Genomic DNA, 14980 nt, shown 5'->3' with positions numbered 1-14980 from the left:
CCCAATGTATTATAATTATAAAAAACGATAAGGTTTGGTTATGAAATTTTTTTATTTAATATAACTACAATAAGAAGCATGAACTGTAAAGCATTGTCTGCAATCGTACTAGATTAAAATTATATTTTATATCGCAAGAAATATACATATTGTTTATAAGATGCTTAACTAAATGCGCGATATTTTACCAAAATTATCTTTTTAAAACAAAATAAAAAGAAAGCTCCAAATGTAGGTATTTTTCAAAGAAGAACCTATTTTACCATAATTATGCATTTATGTTTCTTTTCAAGAGTTTTTTTATTCCAACTTAAATACTAACTTTATTGTCTATAACTTTAATGCTACTCAAAAAAAAAGATTATAGTACAAAAATGTGTTATGTAACTCAAACTAAGAGATATATATTCATTTTCAGAAAAATGTTTGAAATCTTTAAATGACGCCAATTAGAGAGAGAATACATATTTTATGGGAACGTAATTTTTTTGTGTTATAACTATTTTTAAAAAATAAATTTTGAATGGTAGTATTTTTAATAATTTAAAAAAAAATTTAGTTGCTATAAAAGTTTTTACGTAAGAACTCGGCACTGTTAAACCTCTGAATGTGGTAGTAAAATTTGGCCCGGATAAGGTAAACAATGAAAAGAATTTAAAGAAAAATGTGACAGGCATAAAAATAATAAACAGCATGTGCACATATATGAATAAATAACACGGCTACGCGGTTTGAAATTAATTGACTTAAATTCAAATTATTTAGATTTAATTAATTATTTCTTAAAAATTGATTTTGCTCAAAAAAATTCGCTAAAACCGAAAAAAAGAACCATTATTTTCGAGGAAGTGTTTCAATCCTTAAACCTCGAAATAGATAAAAAATATAAGTCTAATATTTTTTATAATGTTTTACATTTTTTTAAATGTTCTACAAACATATCTAAAGCTCATTAAAATCGTTGAGAAACAGACCGTTTTCTTGTAAAATAATGTGAATAATAACGAGAATAAAGTACTGTCTTTAACCTTCATCTCTAACTTATCTTGATTTATTTTAATAGAAGAATTTTTCAAAATAATAACAACAATGATATTATGAACCGAAATTAATTGTTAGTACTATAATACTGTCCGTAATGTAAACTGTATATTCTTAATAATAGTGAGCGGTGTGTATCGGAACATAGTGCACTAGGTAGTGGTGCAATATAAAAATTATCCTAAAACTTATATAAATTTGAAAAATTGTATAAGAAATTATATCAATCGTTATATATTCCTTTTATTTTTTAAATTAGATTTTTATTTGCGTATTGATTCAAACCTAAAAAGAAATATTTTTTGTCAGATTAAAGTAATTGAAAAACTTTTGTTTTTAAGAAATAAAGATTTAGGTTTAAAAATATGATTGTTTTAATATTCTTTAAACTGTTTTATTTAATAGCGATAGTATCTAAAAAATTAGCTTGATAAAACTATATATAATTTTATCTTTCACCTAAATAAATTAAAATTAAATTATCTTTGTCTTTGTCGAAATACAATTGCAAAAAAAGAATTTTTGCATGCAAAATATATACAAACCAGGACAAATAAAATTACTGAAATTACAGTTTTCGGCTATTACAGCGGCTGTAACTTTGAAAATTCACATGAATTAGTTCACAGACAATTTCAAGAGGATTAGATGTAAATCAAAGTACTGAGGAATTCAACTGTAAAATTAATCTTGAAACGTGAAGCAGTTTAATAGATGAGTTTTGAAAGTCAATTCAATGTTCGTAAAGTCACTTTTGTAATCGCGATTGAAGCGAGGAACTAATTTGTCTTGTACAACCTAAATCCCTTTTCGCGATTCAGTAATCACGTCTTGAGGCAAGATTTCATGTTATATACGTACTAAAAGGATGGTACATGTTACAGATATTATTAAAATTATGAAAACATTACAAATTGTTCTGTATTTCATTTTTAATACAAGTAATACGAAAAATTTTGCAATAATTTTTTACCTGGATTAAAAATTATTAATAAGAAGTCAAAATGTGCTCTAATGAAAAAGTAATTAAAAGTAATGATAAAAATCTGAATTTTTTTATTTAACTGCTTTAAGTATTTAAGATGATTTATGTGCAGAGATTAGCTGTTCTACAAATAAAGTAAATTTATTTATTGGTTTATTTACAGACTAACTAATCTCAAAACTAATTTCAGAATTGCAGTAAAATTTTATAAATTATTCTGAATACTTAAGGTGCTTAAACAAAAAAAAATCTATATTGTGTTTCTAAATAATTTCATTCTTAATAACAAATAAAGTAAATAAAGCATAAGAATATATTATAAATAAAAATATAATGTTATTCACGCAATTGTACTATATAGTATATGTATACAATTTCCTATTTAAAGTATGAATATTAACAATTTTACAATTCTAATTTATTTTCAAAAACTAAACTTAAAATCAAATTTAAGAAACGCGAACTGTTCGATAACTATATAATATATCATTATAATATATCTTGTACTACATTTTTTTACAACAAAGGACAACATTTTATTGAGAAACCGAATGATTATACTTATGCAAAACTTGTTCTGATGAAAAAATATGTATGAAATTATATGACAAAATTTTGTATAAAAATTATGAGTAATTTTGAATATATTTACAAAAATAAATGCAAACGGATTGATCTTTTGTAAAATATTAATAACTGTTTTTGTATAAATAAATTTTGAAACAGTATTTCAACAAACAATAACCATGTAACAAATATCATCTTAATTGTGCAAAGTTAAATTTGGAATTGTTTACTAATTAATAAAAACATTTAACTGTATTTTTAAATATTTAAAAATGTAATTATGTACAAAGAAATCAAATTAATTCATATAATGCTTATAATAATGCACAATTTAGACACTTGAGCTGAATATGGCCCATTTGATTTATTTTACTTTTTTAAAACTTTATTTAAAGAGATATTGAAATAAACTAAGAATAAAATCTTTCTTTTAATCACTTACGAATATAAAACTAAAAATTTTTATCTTTCATATTGAACATTTGTAAATAAACATTTTTTTAACTTTGATATCGGCCCTTATTACAGAGGAAGGTGGAGCAAAACAGGATGGCGAGATGAGACCTGTATCTTGCAATTCGAATCGCAATAACGCGTTAGATGTGGCTCGGTTGTTGTTTACCGACGAGGCAGCGAAGTAATTATTGAGTTAGACCATAATTTATATTTTTTATAGAAGAGAAGTATATCTAACTAGACAAATAAATACTTAAACTTTAACTTATAATCAGAATGTTGTTAAAAAAGGGGCTTAAAACTATTGATTCTAAAATATGTTGACGTTAACTATAAGAATCTATAATTACAAAAATTAAATTGCTTAAAATTTTAAAATTTTTAAGTGATGGAAGCTTTATATAATTCAAAATTATATCAAAATTAAAATTACGTAACTTTTGTATGAAAAAATTTTTTAAATAATATTTTAAATAATTTTTTTAATAATACCTACCTTTGAAAATATTCGAGATGGTAATTTCTAATGACCTTTTATATATATATTATATATATATATATATATATATATATATATATATATATATGTATATATATGAAGATGCATCCGCATATTATTAATACATAATTAATACATCTCTCATATATTTAAGTATACGTATAATTTATTATATACAAAATAATTCTTAAATAAGTACAAAAAGGAATATATTTTAGAATATTTCCTGATTTATATCATGAAAAAAAGGTTCTGTGAATATACTAACATGCTTTATTTTTACAATACACAGTGTCGAATTTGAGAAAAAAGTATGAAAATTTCGAAAATCTAGAAACTGCTTAGAGATATTTTATTCAAAAATTTTAGTGTGCATACCATTGTGGACAGTATAGTTGCGACACTTTTTCTTCGATGATTTTTGGAATGTAGCCTTGCTTATCGAGCGGTGAACATAATTGATGTTCCACTATACACATAGTATCATGAATTTTTTCACATTGATGAAACATTATTAGATCCACAAGAGGCGTGCATAAGAGTATTCATTTCACAAGTTTTTGTAATGAAAGAATAACACATCCGTTTTATCCAAATTTAATAATTTTTTAAAATCTTGAACAAAAGCTCCACAAAAATTGCCTCTTGCGTTTTTTATATGACTTAGATATTTTTGTGTAAAAATAAAAAATTTAAATTGAAACTAAATAGTTTTTTTTCACTTTTTTATTTTAACTTGAAAAAGGCTAACCGCTTCAAAAAACATAAAGAGCAATATTTTAGTTTATTCAGAGTTTTAGTTCGGGATTTCAAAAAAATGGTTAAAATTGGGAAAAAACAATGGCATATCTTTTTATTAAAAGAACTTATTGTTAAAGTGATTGCCTATATCCGCATTTCTGGGGAATGTGTTTCATCGACATTGAAAAATGATTCTTAATACCACATGTACACATATCAAATTTAAATAAAACATCTCTCAACAAACTTTTCTTGAAAATTTTCTCAACTTCTCTTAAAATAAGAATCGACTACAAATATTGCCCTGAGAAAATGTTCGTAAGACTTCTTTATGAAATAAAAAACATTCTCTTGAATTTTTTGGAACTTAAGAATCACCTTGTGTTCCAACATATTTTTGTGCTTAGGAATTATCTTGTATTTCAACATATCGATCGAAGTTTATTGCAAGGCAATTTGTGTAAATAAAAGTATACGTAAACATAAAAAACTAATAGTAAACCATAAGTTTTATAACATAAACTTTATTATAACTATTTATGTAATTAATTTAATCTTATTGTACGTAAGAACATGCAGTTTTTGCTGTACAATTAGCTACAATTTATCAGAAATTTAATTAAAAACTTTAGATATTTTACGTTTTTTATTCTTAATCAATGACAAAAAATTTTGAAGTTAAGCATCCGAATTTTGATTCTGAATCAGTTGCAAAATGCAATAAAGAATAGTTTGACTTATACAGCGCAATGACCATATTTTGCTACAATTTTAAATAGTAATCTTTATAAATTTAAATAATCTTTAAACGAAAAAAGCTCCAAATTAATTTATATATGAATATTTATTAGAGTTTTATTAGTACATATAAAAAATTTGATTTAATTCATAATATTATTTCTTTATGTTTGCAAATAAGTATTACAAAACGTGATTTTATGTAAGAATTAAGAACAAACAAAAGATTAAATAACTTTTAGATCAATAAATGAATTGTGCTTAAATTTTACACAGATATGCAAACGTAATAATAGAACAACTTATGAAAATTTTTGATAATAGAGAGATTTTTAGAGATAATAAAGATATTTTGAGATATAACACATACATCCTGAATAATAACATCAAAGACACTAATGAAATAATTAAACAGTTAGATAATATGTGTGTTGCATGACATAAATTTTTTTTCTATTCATATTTTTAATTCAACCTTCCAATGACTGAAATGCTCTACAATGTAATGCGCGCCATAGACCATTTATAGTTACAGTTCTACATATTATGAGTACGAGATGAAATCTCTTTCCAAACTAAAATCAAAATGTATTAAATTACTAATTCCTCGTTGAATTATGTTTGTAATACAGTATTAGAATTCATTACTGTTATACATTGCAGTAAGTAGTCTGCCTCTGAGCTTTAGCAATACTGTGATGTTACACAATTAATACATTTCTCTCTTGCAACATATATTTTTCTCTTACATTTCTACCAAAGCCTGTATAAAGATTTTCATTAAATAAAAATGAAAAGCGAAATGAAGTTTATGCTAATGCTGCGTTTTATTTTGTCATTACTGAAGCATGAAGAAAATTTTCTCTTAGAATTTACTCTTAATGTCATAATAATTATTGGACAACGTAATATTTCGAAGAATTTTATGCAATTTTACTGATTTATTAATATGTGTCATAATAAAATATAAAATAGTTTAAATTTTATTAAAATTATAGTAAAAATTTTTTAATAATACCATAATGTTTTACCACCATGATTTTGAGGGTAAATTCTATAAAAAAACTCTCTCTATACACACACACACATATATATATATATATATATATATATACAGTTTTTACTCATATAAACATTTATAATACAATAATGAAAAGTTTCATACTATATACTTTTTTGTAATAAAATAAGATCAAATTATTGTTCTTGTTACTAAAAAGATAATCAATATTAATTTATAAGACATACAGTCCCTGCAAAGTAAATAAAATTTGGAAAGAAAATTTATTAATAATATTAATAAATTTTCTTTCCAAATTTATTAATTTATTAATATTAATATTAATATTTCAAATAAACTATATACATATAAAAGTTATGTGAACAAGATTATATGTTTACTAAATAACATATTTTTATAGTTTATTTATTCCAATTGTTAATAAAAATTAAATTACTTTTTACAACATTTAGAAAAATCTTGATTTTTTGTGTATTATACTCTAAGTATAATTCAATATAATTTATACAAAGTTTTATTGTGACTAATCTATTTAATTATTTTATAAATAAATCAATAAATTTTGTTTTATGAGACCTTGATTCATGAGATTGCGCGTCGAGACTTATTAAATTTAATCGATTCTTTGACATTATTTTTCTAATTTAATTTACATTTGTCTGTTAAAATATATTACAGTAACATATGACTTTATCATAAAAAATCCGACTAAGACTTACGACTACTGATTGATTGGCACAAGATCATGCTTTGGCCATCACATTTTGGAAAAATAAATCTCAACGCGCAGTCTTAAGGATTTTTTGGATTCCATCAAATTCTCAAGAAGCTGTTATAAAGCGGACATTTCTTCTTATACAAGCTGCAACTTGCGAGATATAAAATTATCAATTGTTCTGCAAAAAGTGCACGTGAAATTATTTTAATGGGTTGAAAATAGATCAATCGCGTATTAGAAAAAATGGAGCACTCTGTACATGCATATAATCAATTACAATTTTTTAATTTTTTTAGAGTTCTCATTTGCAACTTTATGCGTTCAATATTTGACAGGAAATGCTCTATATGCATTAGCGTACAGTTTACTTTGAGAAAAAAAAGTCTTTGATAAGATAAATCTTTTCTGGTTATAAGGTCGCTCAATTTTTAATACACTTTTTGTTTCAAAGAATAAAAGTGCGAAGTTCTAGGTACAAAATTACAAACAATAAAATATCTTCCTAAATCGTGTAGAGGGCAGACATGAGTTTAATTTCAGCAACCCTATCAGGAAACAATATTTTTTAAATGTTTTGTAAATATTTAAAAAACATTTAAAAAACATTGCCTGCCGATAGGGAACTTTCCGTGAGGAACACGTATATAAGTAAGATTATTATTGTTTTATATAAAACGTAATTTCTTGCTTATATGTATATAAAACAATGATTGTTAAATAGAATATATTAATTTTAATGTGATAACGTTTTTCTGTGTGCAATATATTGAACGATGCTTTTTCCAGAGAGTCTCGGTGATGCTACCAGCGACGATGCTGGCGTTAAAGAACTTCAGGAACTTCGCGACAAATACGAAGGGAAATTGACGGCGTCTCTCTACACAGGAACACTCTTTATCGCCGCTGTCGCATCGCTGATCGCTCTAGGTGCTCTCTGCTTCGTCCACTACCATGTAAGTACCATTAACAATCCTTCCAGCTTAATTTAAAAATAATATACATTTAACTCTTTCACATTAATCAAACAGCAATTAACTGCTGCTTTATAATAGAAAAAATTCGTTTAAAAATATATTTTTGTTATAGTAATTCTGTCTACTTAGAACATTTAGAAAATTTAAAACAAAATCATCTCTCTTTTTTTCTTCAGAGTTGAGCATTTACGCGTAAAATATAAACTATATTACGCGTATTCAATATAAACAAAACTATACGTTTTACGTGTCATTTATGTAAACAATAATATTGATGAATAATTTAAGGTTTTAATTTTAATAGAAATAGAAATTATATCGTTTGCTATTTAATTTTTAATATTATATATTTTTGTTTTATTAATATAAGAGTTATATATATTGAGAGACAATTTTACAGCTCAATTACTTTTTTTTATATTGTGTTATTCAATGTACTACTGTAATAACTGCATTGCTTGTATTGTTTATATAAAAAAAATTTGTATAAACATTACGTAAACAATACATAAACCATGCATTATATGTAATCTTGAAACATATATGTTTTTTCTTTCTTCATATTTTCATACTTTCATACTTTTCCTTGTAAACCCTCTTTCACTTCGATCTATTATCAAAGAGAATATATTTGAAATACTTGTCTGCTGAAGTATGTTGCATTATGTTCTATTCTCGCGATTAATCGCTATTTGCAACAATCAATACTCATTAGCAAGATGCTCGAGTTTTACCAAGTTGGCACATTATATTACCCTTCGAGAGCAGAGGTTACAAGATGATGTTCCAAGCTATAATTAATTTTCAATTAAAACTCCATCTACTGCTCCTTTGTAATGGATCGATATTGGTCCAAGGTGGCTGCCGGCAACGTGTATAAGTATTCTTCATGAACCTGTCCTGAAATCGAAAGCGCCGCAGAGCGTTTAACTGAGCAGAAGATTAATATTGATATCGCAGGTGCGAAGAGCCTGGGGCAACATGCAAAAGCTGTTCAAACCCATAGTTTCACGAAGAATACACAAAACGTCATGACCAGGATTGAATCCGAGGATGGACAGTGTTGATCCTTCCAAGCCGGCTAGTCGCAAAGCGCGCCAGAAAATTGATAACGTGATTTATCTCAGTTGATCGAAAAGTTTTTCTCGCATTTTGTCAACATCAGAAAGTGACATAGAAACAAGATCAATCATCACACAAATTTATTTCAACAAAAAAAAAGGAAAAAAAAGATTGAACGAAATTACAAACGTTTAAAAAATAATATAAATTCCAACAGTGTTGCGACAAAAGTTTGGTAAAATTTAACGGACATTTATTATGCTTACTTCCTTATCTTTTTTTTTATCTACACTTTTTTGTTTATTTCGATATTCCGCATTTCGTTTCACGTTTCGTCAAAGGCTTTCGACTTTTTCCTACGTAATTTACTACGTAATTTACAGTTTTTTATATTTTCTGCTCGTTATTTCATACAAACTATACTACGTTAGCAAAAATATGGTAAATGTAAAATTTATTTAAGTTACGTTTAATTAAATATTAATATTTAAATATTAAAACTGATAAACGAACTAAATTTTAAATAGTAATTATGTCTTATTTGCACATTTTTGTTTGTGTGTTATTGTATAATGAGGATTTATGTCTATATGGATTATATATTTACTGTTTCTACACTTTTTTAGTATTTCTGAGTGAGTTACTTTTAGGTAAATTTGATTTAATTAATATATCTGTCATATTAATAATGTGACCTATATTTTGAAGGGGGATATTTCGTCTCCTTTAATATTACATGTTACAATTGAAGAATTCGTATTCAGCAATCCGTCTGGCTTTTGGTGGATTAAAGATGAATTATTAATGTTATTTCTGGATTACTGTAATATGATGCGCTGAGAATGACTCCAGAAAGAGTCGCAACGTTCGTATTTTACGTAGATTGTGTTTAATAAATTTTGCAATTTTTTATAATTTAATTTGCTTATTAATATCCGCGCTGTACTCTCATTAGTCCCACCTAATTATCGTATTGTTAAATTTTTAGAGTCTATTGTTATATTATATTTACGAGTTTTTAATATTAAAAATCATATAAACGTTCATAAAAAAGGAAAAATAGAACGTTCTTCTTTCACAATTTCACGATTTTAATTGAAAATAAAATTACAAGAATATTGATCATACGTGTGATTTAATACTTAATACTCCAGTAAATACATTGTACAAATTGCATAATATTAACATCATAAATTAACGAAACTTTAGGAATATTTGCGCTAAATTGATTCTTCAGAACGCAGCAGTTTTATGAAAATAAAATTTCTAAATAATATTTGTCTAAAATTAAACAAATTTAAATACAAATTTAAAGTGTACAATAAATATATTTTACAATTATTTTTAAAACTATTTTATTATTTAATTTTTTATTTAAAATTTTGCTATGTTGAACCTATAATATTTCACTTTGAAATATTTCTATATTATAACTTAGAAATAATTATGCTTTTTTGTAAGCATGTATATTATTAATTATATTTTTAAATATTTTATACATAATATTTTATAGAGTTTAACTACTTTTCTTAATTATTGAACAATTTCTTTTTAAATTTAATTGTGTAAATATATCATTAAGGTGATTCGCTATATAGTTTGCAGTTTTGCTGAAGTACTACTTTATACTATCGTTGTAGTTTTACCATATCATTATAGTTTTGTTGAAGTACTACTTTATACTGCTTTAAAATTAATTTAAAAAGACGCTTCTACGTCTTGTATATCTATTTCCGTAAATATTACCTACGTAATTGCATATTATAATTTTTATGCAAGATTTCGTGATATAATTTAATAAATATTGCCCTATCGGGCTATTAATTTATTTTTCAGAAGCTGTCCCATGCGATCGATATTGTACCCGTGTCGGCATTGACAACCATGCTGGTCGTCTCTTTGACATTTTTAGTGGTCACACAATTACCTTCGACTATGATATCCAAACGGTCCAGGGTTTTAATAGGTTTAACATCTTCCGTTATGATCGGTTTAGGAATTTTAATATTAAGAAATGTCCTACTCTTGTTTGCCTGCATTCTATCAATAATCGCCATTCTACCTAAAATGAGATGGCAAATACCACTCATCATCGGCTGCATTCTGGCCCTCGCGCACATTTCGAGAAGACTTATTTTCGACGATCTAACAAGCTATTACAATATAATTCAGGTAAATATATAGTTGATAATTAAGTAATAACCATTTCCCAATCCTTTTGTTATTGTAAAATAATGAGTTATGTACTAGGTTATTATAAAAATAGACTTCTTTAGTACTTTACCTTCTCATTATGTTCTACTTTCTACTAACTTTATTGTTTTACATTGAACTAATTGATTTTGCGAACTTTAAACATTGGTTAATGACTTTTTAACGATTTAACCTTAATTGGGACAAGGGTGTGGTGAATGAAGCACTTGCCTCATGTAAAAAAATTGAAGAGGCGCAAATATAACAATATAAATTTCTATATATATATATATATATATAATATACATGTTTTAATTTACTATCTAAAAAATTATTTGAAATCTTTATACTAACTAAGTAAAGAAAAGTTATTAAATATGAAAATTTTTTCAATTGAAAATGAAATTCACTATTGTATATCAAATTTGTTAATAGAATTATATTCATGCTGAAGAGAACTTCATAAAATTGAAACATTCCGTAAATAATTATGCAAAATTAAAGATATAATACTTTATTAAATAGACTATATTTTTACTCATGTATTTGGTCTTTATAAAAATTGTTATTTTATTAAAAATAAAATATGTAAGATAATAAATTTTGATAAAATAATTGACAATCTTTTGGCTATTTCAAAGCACAAAAAGTATATTACTTTAAACGAAACAAATTTTCTATAAATTTTTACAAGAATTAATACCATCTACATAAATGTAAAATGTATTTTGTACACTTTGATTTTATTGCGATTTTAATAATTGTTTTGTTCGTTTATAAAATATATGTATAAGTAATCTATTTGTTTGTTATATTATATGTATACTGTAGTGTGATTACGTATACACAGATTTCTATTAAACTAATATTAACATATAAAATATTATTTATTAATATTATTTTCTATTGTATTTTACATACAGTAAAAAAAGATTTTTTATCTTCTAATGAGCACATCTTTCTCTTTTGCTTCGGGCACTAGAATATCTAGTCCCGACTCTGGATTTGACTATCTCGAATAAATTGACAATTATCATCATTTCGAGAATTGGATTACATTTTTTTTTAATCCTAAGAACAAACATGCATAAAATAATTTATTATATCTTTAATTTATACTAACATAACTCCATTGTTTATTTCTTTCTTAATTTCATATTTTATAATGATGATTTTATACATCTGTGCAGAAATATTTGCTATGACCTTTTCTAGTTTTAACCCCGACCTTTCATCGTCGACCTAGTTGTCTACCTGATAACCGTTTCTATCGAATATTTTAACGCATTGTCTAGTAAGCAGAAACATTAGCGTGTTATTTATATAAAAATGTGATTGATTTTTTGCGAGTATATGTATATATGTATTTTTTCAAACGTTTTAAAATAATATTTTATAAATATTTCAAAATGATTATTTAGTACATGATTTTTTTTTAAAACATTGTTGAAATATTTTTAAAATCTTTCCAAATTATGATCAAAATTTGTTTACATTGTTCATAATGTTATACAACGTTAAGTAAGACATATTAAAAATATTATTATCATTATTCAATAACGTTTTAATAATATTTTATAGATTTCATGTTTGTACTGGGCTTGTATTAAAAAGGATCCAAAAAAATCCTGTTTTTATTGGTCCTTATTATATCTGTTTTATTTGTAACTTTTTATTCATTTATTAGAAAAAAAAGATAGTATCAATATTCTAAATTGACAATTAACATTAATATTCGTCAATGCGCTGTTTAATCGGTTTTAGACTAAAAGTCATAATAAATGGGTAGGTGGTATATTATGATCATACAATTACATTTTATTTAATAACTTGGTTAATAATCAATATTTTAAACTGAAAACTCAACGATTATATTCACCAAATACTGAGACAAATATTTGGTAAAATCAACATTTGTTTAAATAGTGACCAAATGAGTTTCATAGTTATAATTATTAAATATATAGTTGTTTTGACCAAACAATTTGTAGCCTTAACCAAATAATTATTTTTACACAACAAATTACGAAAAGTTTTGTTAAATGTAATTAAGTTTTTGGTACAAGTAATAACAAAATTCAATTGATCACTATTCAACCAAACGTTAGTTAATGTTACTAAACGATTTTTCTCAGTAAACTGTTCTTTAATAGATTCTAGGCATAAATTTATAATATATTTATTATATTGAATATTATTTATAAAAATATAGCAACACTGCATAATGGGTCAAAGAGGAACAAGGGAGGTAATATAGTTTATCATAAGAATACATTAAAAAATTGGATTTAATTTAGAAAATACATTATTTTGTTATAAAATTGTATATTTATTCAAATTGAAGAAAAAATGTTGCATAATATGTACAAATGTATGCATCTATTTATATGTACATATACATGAAAACCCGTTTGCACGATACGGTTTCGACTGAATACATCATTTTGCGTGTTTTGCCAGTGACAATACATTTTATATACGCGGGTTCACACGATACGGTTGCCGGCCGTATATGGCAAAATCACTGATTCAGTCGAAAATGACATTCGGTTGTGTGTCACGGAAAACCGTAAGCCATATTCGGTAACATTGCCGAATCGGTCGTCAGTGGTGCGTATATTGTAATGAGCACGTTCAGATGATACGCTTTTTCTACCGTATCATCTGTACATATACATCATCATAGACTCTACAGTAGAGCGATCGATAGGATAATAGAACGCAGCCAATATCTTCTATTTATTTGTTCTCTGTAACGATGGCGATAATATCAATAAAAAATTACACATATATTAACATCCATTTTGTCTAAAACTGATACAATAATGAATTAATACCTGTTAACACGGGAGAACTTGCGTACGACAAAACTACATAAACATATATAAAATTATAGTGTTTTTATTATTTTCACAAATGCAAAATAGCATCTAGAATATCTTTTCTGTCATTCATTTAAATAAGAATGCAACTACAAAAATGTCAATATAATATAATAATTATATAAAGTATATAAAAACGTTTTCATTAAAAAAAAATTTTTTTTTAATATTGTTTGCTCATTGGGACGTAGATCGAAGTTTTTTTCTTTCATAGATCTATTTCGACTATCGATATTATTTATGTTTCTCAACAGTACCGTGTTCAAGAAATCTTGGATTTCAAAATCAAAAAATGGAAATGAAAATTTTATGTGATCATATACGATTAAATATGATCAGATATGAAATTAGACAGGATCATATCTGGTGTCATTTCTGATACATATAACATACATAATACAAACTTCATATGCATGCACGCATAATGATGTATGATATTTTATCATATCATATACATACAGTATGATATATTTTCGAACACGATGAGGTCTAATCATAGATGGCTTTATGTATGATCATGCAGTAGTCTGTATGATCAGACCTGAAAATTTTTACTCGGATATCGAAAACGGCGGAACTATTGAACACAGAGGACCGGTCGCATCGATCCGGCAAAATAACCGATTCAGTAAAAATATCGTGTGAACGGGCTCTAAGTTCCGCATATAGCCTGCAGGAGGAGAGGCCGGGGTTGAAAGGTATCATAATATTGGTTTCATAAAATAAAAAATCTATGTTTGCTATAAATTTTAAATTCATGTATACATAAACAAGAAGGAAATGCAAGATCAAGTTCACAGAAACTAAACGCCGTTAATTCAATTTATAAAAGTATTGTAACCATTTGAATAGAACAAGGCGCGATGTTACTTTTTATCCCAACTTGGGATTGGACGTATCAACATTTAGGGCAAGAACAATATACAAAGTAAAATACAATATATAATGGTATTGTTTATTACTGATTGCCTTCCAAGTATGTGAATGGAAGTAATTACTAATAATGTTCAATATTTACTAATAAGACCAAAATAATAACATCAAAAAATATTTATTTACGTGATGCGCAAATACAACACACGTGTGTGTACACACACACACAC

The 14980-nt window shown here is 25.5% G+C and overlaps 1 protein-coding gene across 1 annotated transcript in view; it reads left to right on the top strand.

Moving 5' to 3' along the window:
• Positions 1-7539: 7539 nt before the first annotated feature.
• The window catches only part of LOC105197184 (adenylate cyclase type 2), a 43392-nt gene continuing 35951 nt past the window's right edge, over positions 7540-14980 (top strand). Inside the window, exons 1-2 of the mRNA XM_039452333.1 lie at positions 7540-7719; positions 10639-10974. Coding sequence (XP_039308267.1) covers positions 7540-7719; positions 10639-10974 — 516 coding nt within the window. The remainder of the gene's footprint in view (positions 7720-10638; positions 10975-14980) is intronic.

The sequence above is a fragment of the Solenopsis invicta genome, chromosome 8 (genome assembly GCF_016802725.1).
Source record: "Solenopsis invicta isolate M01_SB chromosome 8, UNIL_Sinv_3.0, whole genome shotgun sequence".
Lineage (NCBI taxonomy): Eukaryota > Metazoa > Arthropoda > Insecta > Hymenoptera > Formicidae > Solenopsis > Solenopsis invicta.
The sequence above is the reverse complement of the archived record's forward strand: the minus strand, read 5'-3'. Positions and strand labels throughout refer to the sequence as shown.